The sequence below is a fragment of the Oryza sativa genome, chromosome 4 (genome assembly GCF_034140825.1).
Source record: "Oryza sativa Japonica Group chromosome 4, ASM3414082v1".
Taxonomy (NCBI): Eukaryota; Viridiplantae; Streptophyta; class Magnoliopsida; order Poales; family Poaceae; genus Oryza; species Oryza sativa.
In genome coordinates this window covers 17,047,407-17,055,520 of record NC_089038.1, presented here as the reverse complement: position 1 = coordinate 17,055,520, position 8,114 = coordinate 17,047,407, and the positions used below count along the sequence as shown (strand labels likewise).

The following is an 8,114-nucleotide window of genomic DNA, read 5'->3' as shown; positions in this document are numbered from 1 at the left end:
ATCCAATACAAAATTTAAAATTTACATGCGAAGATTCATAAATTACACTGTAACTTACAAGAAAATGCACTGTAAATTTGAGTGAGAAAATCGAGTGAGAGATAAGAAAAAATCTTTCGAGTGAGATATAGCAAAATCGTTATAGGAATATACTGAACTCAGACTTCACACTTGTATTTCTGTGCATAGAGACTAGAGAGAATGATACAAAGAACAATAAGAAGTGTCCTTTCAAACCTCATATTTTTTTATGTAACTAGAGGAAACCGTAGTGAAGAAAAATTGTCAGTACTAGCATTGGGAGATAGTCCTGTACACTCCACTGCACAGAATAGGACGCTCCAGCAGCGACAAACTTAGCTGTAGGCAGGTTCAAATTAAATTGAAAGCATTCATATAATGAATTTTGTAGCATTTCATAAGCATATAATCTCGTGCGGAAACTAGCTGAAGAAAAAAAAAAATTGGACCAAAGAAAAACCTCAAAATTGCACCGCAGTGAAAAGGAACAAGAGTTCAGGGGTTCAGCAGTGGCAACAGAAACAGATTATGTAAGGACCAAACATTGTGAGATGAAGTACCTGTTGACATGAACATCTTTGCAACTTACTGACAAATTGTAGAGTCATGATAAATCACATGAACATGAACATCGTTGTTGCTCTTGTCATATGTAAAGTGTCCATCTGAATTTACAAGACAGATCAATACAACCTCTTTTTTTGGGGGGGAGAATCCGAAGAATCTTGCCGCGCCCTCCTCACAAGACAGTGAAGAGGTAGTACACACATCTTCAGGATTAACTCTCTTCTTCCTCTCTTGTGCTCACCAGCTGGTGGTACAACATGCAATGCTAGCAATACAAAGGTACAAAGAACTGAACAAAAGTGTGCAAATCATCATCAGATGTTACATTTGTCGTACCCGGAAAACCACGAGTTGAGATCAGTGCTCTTGGAGACCTCAAACGACCCGCCCTGCTGGTTGAACTCCTCCCGCCATTGCTGGTCACCGGGGCTCCCAGCCGTATCATACTTTGTAGTCTCCATGTCGCAAGCTTCAATGGCCAGAGTAGTTTCTTGATGATGAGATGATTCCGAGAGGCGCTGGTTTAGGGCAACGATTTCCTGGTCGTAGTTCTTTTTCAAGTTATCAATCTCCTGGTACGCTTTCTCCGTCTCCTGCTCTGCCAACAATGCTCGCCTCTGCAACAAATAAATACAACTGTAAGCATAACTTGGGAGAAATGGTAACTAGCACATATGGAAATACAGGGAAAATATGGAACAATCAACAAGGTAGGCTGGTAAAAGCACGCATGAACTGCGATACGGCACTGTCAATCTGCATTTTCTTCCTAAAGTTAGGTGTCATCTAAAATTTATAGTTGTGCCGTAATACGTCAATTATCTATATCAAGCGCATTGCAAGCAGCATACTGACAAATATGTTGGAATACAGATGCATTTGAGCATTGGAAATTCATACCTGGGCAAGTGCTTCTGCTTCCTCAGCCTCTTTCAATCGTACAAGTAATTCACCAGCTGCTTGAACAGCTTCAGCAGTATCCCCTAGCTGGTCCTGAAGGCCTTTGTTTTCCGCTCTCAGAACTGCCATTTCGGCAGCAAGGGAATTGATGAACCGCAATTCAGCTCCCTTGACACCAGCTTTTGCAGCTCTCGCCTTCACATCTTCAACACCCTCACGGATCTTCCTATGCATTGCGAGCAAACCAATGTGTCTCTCCTCAAGTTCAGCATACTGTTCCAAGATTCTAGCATGTCCTTGCATTGCTGTTTGTAATGCCTCCTTTACTTCCTCTGAGCACTTCTTTTCAGACTCCAATTCTGACCGCAGCCTTCCTACAAGAGATTTATTTGCTTCAAGTTCAACTCTAAGTTCTTCTGTGAGAGTTACCCATTTACTCTCAGCTTCAGCCCAATCTGGTGTGTCAACAGCATTATTATCACCATCAGCATCATTTGTTACAGGTGAAGGACCAACGCCGTGAGACAATTGCACTGGAGGCCAGAGCCTGCGAATCGATGCTGATGATGAAAGCATAAAATGCAAATGACTTTTTAGATCCTGTATCTCTTCTTGTAGAACTTCCTTCTCATCAATGTAATTCCGGCACAGCTCCAGTTCCTCCTGAAGTCTCTTTAGCTCGATTTCAGCACGTAGAAGTTCAGGATGGTTTTCATATTTCTGTTGGAGTATCTGTTTGCATCAGTTTAAGGAAATTAGCCAATAAGAAAGTTATGACTCCAAAATATAAGTTGTGGTACACATGTAGGAAATGAAATGGATGGGAAGTTCGGTGAAAGGTAACCTTGTGCTCATTCATAAGAGATAGATACTCCTCATTGATAAATTCTTCTGTTGGTAAAGTTCCATCCATCAGACTTTCGAGCCTAGCAATTTTGCCTTCTCGTGTTTGGGCGATAACTGCATTGCACTCGCGTTCGTGCTTGTATTGTTGTACCTGCAAGCAGGATGACTAAGACAGCAGAACAGAGAAAACACATAGTTAATTGTTAAAGAATAGAGTTAAGGCACCTACCAAACGATTTAGCTGTTGGATTTCAGCAGCTTGCTTTACACACTGTTCATCACGTGCCATCTCTCGCCTGATTGCTCCAGCCAAGACCTTCTCCACAGCCTATACAGACAAATATTATTTGTAAATGCTGATATTGTAACTTTAATAAGCTGGCATAAAAAATGCATATAAATATCTTTTGTTTAAACTTACTTTCAGAATTTGTTGCTGTTTTGGTTCATCACGTGTTATTCCTGCATCATATTGTACTAATTGCAGATCCCTGCATGCATTGGGATCATTGCTCACGGTAGCAGAAGTCCCAAGTACATGAGAAGAAATTAGAGCCAAAGGGTTGTCTCTTGCTTCAGATTCTTCTGGCTCAGTTTGGATCGCTACATCAACCTTGCAAGGCTGAACATCCACAATTCTAGCATTGAACCCAACTGATGCTCTCCTCCAAGCTCCATTGTTTTGATGATTTTCTATGACTTGAAGCCCTCTCTGTATACTGGCAGCAAGATTTAACTTATATCTGTCATCAGAGCATGACCTTTTTGTTGGCATGAGATTCTCCCCATCAAAAACATCAAGGGAAGTGCCACCATTAATTTTCAATGAAGCCTGTAATTCTTTACATTCTTTATCTCCAGGAGGAGATATTACCATATTGTCTTGATTATAGGGCTTCTCAACATCATTCTCATCGATTTCCATTTCCACATCACCACTATCTTCATGGATAGTTTGGAATGTTGTAGGACGACTCAAACTCATTTTGAGTAGATGCAGACTACGCCTAGCATTCCATCCAGTGGAAAAACTGCCGTTGCTTCCATCTGAACCTCCAGACTTCATTCGATGAAGTTCATCCTGCAATGTAGTCATAGCATACAGAAAATAAGACATTAGTGGACAACTTGAGTCAGAACAACAAAACATTACGGAGACAACAAAGTCAACAACAAGAACGCGATTATACCTTTAACTGCCTGATTTGCTCACGCAGCATGTTGACATCTTCTTCCTTTTGTTCATTGACAACAGCATTGTTTTTTATAGATTTTGCACGTTGAGCAAATCTAAGAGTGCTTAATGTTTCACTCTTACAGCTGCATTACAATATTGAAAATACAGTCAGGAGTCAGGACAAATATTTAAAAAGAAGAGAAAAGTGGCTTTTGGTTCTACTTGGTAGTACCTTTGAGAAGGCGAAACAGCACAAATCATTGCAAGTTTGGCATTGCCACCCAGTGATTCTTGCAATAGAAATGTCAGCTTTGAATCTCGATATGGAACATGCCTTTGTTTTCCAGACTGTGATATTTCTGCCAATATGTTGATCAAATTTCTGCAGTGGCCAAAAGCATAAAAATAAGATTCTCCATCTCACCACATTTTGACTAATCAAACTAAAGCACACTACATTTTGAAATAAATGTATATTTTTATTCATTCTGTGCTAAACATTTCGTCTTGATAACACGGTGTTTCTTTCCATGATTAACCCCATTACCCACTCAGTTAATGCTTTATAAACTAGCAATCAAATAAAAAAACTCTCTGCACAATAGATATATCATTTATATAACTAATATCGGTTATCGGTTTGTGCCCAAAACAATAGACATGTATATAATAAACTAGCAATCAGATGAAAAACAAATCTGATATGTTGTGAGCAAGAACAGAACTGTAGCTTTATATCAGTAACAAAAAGATGATAATGAAAGTAGACTTCACAAAACATAACTTCCATGCATGCATGACAAACTACAACCCATTTACTTAAATACTGACCTTAAGCATAACAGTCTATGAGATAATCAATAAAGACTATATCAGGACAAAGATGGTCAGATTATGTGTTAAATAAACCTTTATCTTTAGTGTTATGTATAAACAGAACCATACCCAAGTTGTGAAAGTGAGCGGTTTATATTTCCTGCTTCTTTTAGGCGATCACCAAATGCATGGGTTAACTTTTGTCGTTCTGATCCAGCTAGATCTACTAAGTTGATCCGGCTTGTTCTTGTGCTGTTTGAGCCATCCTCCAGATTCTATAGAACAATAACAAGGCATTAAAGAACAAAGAAATTCAAAAGTAGAACTAGCAACAGTTTAAGAGAACATGTTTACTATTATTTGGATTGAATAATGCAACCGGTTGGCCCATTATCATTTTATCCATGCAACGAAAATCATGGGATAATACGATCACAACAAAATATGGATGACTACAGAAGACAACGGCGAAGAAAAGAATGCAAAAGAGAAACATCCTATTTATATAAGCAACGGAAGCTCTTCTTCTAGAAGTTGACAGTCCGTATCAAAGTTGAACATGTGCAGCTACAATATTGAAATTTGCATATTGCATAGTGCAAACACAGTCAAACAAGTGCCATAAACAGAATATTGTGTTCCATGACAATTTTATCATACTCAAAGAAACAGAATGTGATGCTGGGAGAAGAAGAGTTATATGCCTAAACTATCCAAATGTGCCTTCAAGGCTTCAAGCTATCAGGGATCACACAAGCATCTACATTTGGCATTTGGCGTATGCTTCAGCAGAATGAAATAAACTATAAATAAGATGCAGACAGGTGAAGTGGAAAACCCACTCGGAACAATTATCAGCTCACATAAACAGGATAAGATACAGCATCACAATCGCTAGGAAAAGGACATGACCAAATAAAAGTTGAAAGTACATGATAGTATGATTAATAGAACTACCTTTGATTCAGACTTGATGACACATGTAAAAACGCAATGTGAGCGTGAGCTGTCTGCATTTGCGCTTGTTGCCCCGGTCCTCCGATTTGAGAGGCCCTGCAACATATGAATTAATCAAAGTTCCTAAATAGAAGAGGAAAGAATATGCTCTATGTGTATGGGCAGGTACTGGAAATAACAATTAGGAAGAAATAAGCATGCAGCTCATCATTAATTTTTTACAACAACTATGCAGCATCTGCTAATCTTTGTCTCATAAAAATCATCTTGTTGCAAATGCTGCATCATTGTTATTTCTAGATGCTACACTGTCTTGGAAGAAAACAAGAACTCAGGTAAAGTAAACACTCCACTGCCCGCAGAATTGACAAGGACACGTTATAAGCCAGATAAGACATTAAACAAGACGAAATCTTACACATAAATAAAAGGCAAAGTATTTTAGCTCAGAATAATCATAACAGTGAATTATTTTAGCTCAGAATAGGCACGTCTGACAGCGACAAGTGACAAATTTAACTCTATTAGAAATTAGGATCAATATTCAACAGCACAAACATATGAGAAACATATCAGCAAATCTTTAGACGACAACATTGACGTGCATGTACCTTCACCAACAGTTGCGTTACATCCTTTGTAGTGAAAACTAACTCCTTTGTCAATGATTCAACATAGACACAAGCAGTTCTAACATCCTCTCTAATCTGCAATTCAACAGGTCATATTGGTAAATCACCTGAAAAGCTATGCTACTAAATTTTGTAATTTAACTTCACCTGAAGACTTTTAGGTGATGGGTCTAGCAAATCAGTAATCTGCTCATTGTAAATCTGCAAATTACAACCAGGAAGAATTACATTTTCTATAGAAAACAAGAACAATGAAAATATGCCTTAGGTTCTAAGAATAGCAATTGCCTCGAGAAAAGAACAAACGCAATGGTAAGTTAGCTCTTTGTCTTCATGCTTTCCTTGTTCCTGCAAATAGAACAGCAAGAGTCAACTTCAACTCATAAAAAACTCACAACAGAATAGGCAGCTTAGAAAAAGTTCATGAGATTACTTCTTTGATACGAGAGAACAACTGCTCAAAGACACGGGGCGTCAGCCCCCTCTCGCTGCACGTTGAGTCTTCTGACAGTGCTGACAAAGGGCCCCACATTGTGTAGGTTTTCCCACTGCCAGTCTTTTCAAGATGATCAGATGAAAAGAGGGTGAGCATAAGTCAATATGTTTCTGATGACCAGCTATAAGAGTTAAATGTTTGGTTTAAGGTAATAATCACCTGGCCATAGGCAAATATTGAGCTGTTGAACCCAGATAAGCAATTTTCAACAAGTGGCAGCCCGACAAGCTTGAAGATATCCTCCTATAAAAGTGCCAACAAATATTCAATCAAGCCATTAGCCACCAGAATTACACAGTAGAACTAACAAAAGTTAGTCAAATTATATAGAGTACGCAGATAACTATCATGGTATGATCAACCAATAGCAAACATAGACATAATGTTGAACTCAACAAACTTAAACACCCACCCCCAGAACAGTTACAATTCTAACGCAGTAACCTTAGCCCCGAACATAAATGTACTATATCATAAGGGTGCAGAAAATAAAACAATAGTACACATAACATTGAATTCAATAAATCTGAATCACAACCCCCCAAAAGATTACAGTTCTAACGCAGGAACCTTAGCACTGAACATAAATGTACCAGATCTTAAGGATGCTAAAATCACAAAATGGATGGAATTACAGCATACATGTTACATAAAACCACCACTCTGGTATCAACTCACACATAAGCACTTAGGGTGTGGGGAATCTAAGTTAACGTTTAACCGCTAATGCGCTCAATACACTGAAAGTCCCCTAAATTTTAGCTAATCCACAACCTTTACAAGCACATCAAAACAGAAATTACCCCCAAATTTACACCAATCTCACTCACCTGCGTGGACACCTCGTCGGCGACCGCGTCGAACGTGAAGTCCTGCCCCTGGATCGCGACCGAGTTGGTCGCCGTCTTGCGAACGCACAAGTCCGGCGCCCGCGCGTCCTCCTCCTCCTCCACCCGGCACGGCGGCCGTATCCTCACCACCACCTGCAACACCAACCCCCCCACATTGGTCAAGCCAGATCCAGCGCCCAACCACCGCACGAAGCCGGAAACAAAAAACCCTAGCCACACACCTGGACTCCGGAGTCGGGCGCGGGGCATCCGCCGCCAGCAGCGGCGGCAGCAGCAGCGGCACCGCCGCTGGAGTCGGCGGCGGCGGCGGGGGAGACGTCGAGCTTCCGCTTGAGCGGGTTCGAGGAGGGGGGCCGCGGGGGGAGGAGGCCCCGGTTGCGGTTCCCGAGCGGCTTGGCGGAGGAGGTCGGGGAGCGGAAGGGGGAGTGCCCCGCGGGGGACGACCCCGGGTCGACGTTCTCCTTGGGGACGCGGCGCCGCGACGGGGGCGTGTCCCCGCCGCCGCCGCCGGAGAGCGAGGGCGGCGGCGGCGTGGCCGGGTGGCGGCCGTGCTTGGAGAAGAGAGACCTCATGGCCCAGCGAGAGAGAGACGTTGCAGAGAGAGAGAGAGAGAGAGAGAGAGGGAGAATTTGAAATTTTTCGAATGTGAGAAGGGAAGGGGTGGGGAATTTTCAATTTTTGGAATCGGGATGGATGGGATCTGGCCTTGGGCGGTGCGTCTGTGTCGCTGTTGGGTGGGGCCGGATGGGTGGTCAACTGGGGGTAGTCACCCAGCTGGTGGGCCCGAGGGACACGTGTGGGTCCCGCGTGACATGGGCTATGGGCTCTACAGGTTTGTACTCGTCTACAGT

The 8,114-nt window shown here is 41.7% G+C and overlaps 1 protein-coding gene across 1 annotated transcript; it reads right to left on the bottom strand.

The window, feature by feature from the left end:
• Positions 1–631: 631 nt before the first annotated feature.
• Positions 632–7,863, bottom strand: LOC4335552 (kinesin-like protein KIN-12A). Its single transcript, XM_015780166.3, has 16 exons — positions 7,485–7,863; positions 7,243–7,395; positions 6,572–6,655; positions 6,350–6,472; positions 6,205–6,264; positions 6,064–6,117; positions 5,896–5,991; positions 5,285–5,380; positions 4,457–4,602; positions 3,744–3,893; positions 3,525–3,654; positions 2,756–3,415; positions 2,564–2,662; positions 2,333–2,485; positions 1,489–2,220; positions 632–1,205 (listed from the first exon to the last, which is right to left on the bottom strand). The coding sequence occupies exons 1-16, from the start codon at positions 7,833–7,835 to the stop codon at positions 903–905; spliced, it is 3,390 nt and encodes a 1,129-aa protein (XP_015635652.2). The 5' UTR covers positions 7,836–7,863; the 3' UTR covers positions 632–902.
• Positions 7,864–8,114: the final 251 nt, after the last annotated feature.

What these genes read in the sequence shown, in the direction of transcription:
- LOC4335552 (XM_015780166.3), bottom strand. Translation starts at nt 7,835, where the DNA reads ATGAGGTCTCTCTTCTCCAAGCACGGCCGCCACCCGGCCACGCCGCCG. An exon ending in GCGTTTGTTCTTTTCTCGAG is followed by an intron (nt 6,118 to 6,204) that starts GCAATTGCTATT and finishes TGTAATTTGCAG; the next exon opens with ATTTACAATGAGCAGATTAC. An exon ending in TCCAACAGCTAAATCGTTTG is followed by an intron (nt 2,486 to 2,563) that starts GTAGGTGCCTTA and finishes TCCTGCTTGCAG; the next exon opens with GTACAACAATACAAGCACGA.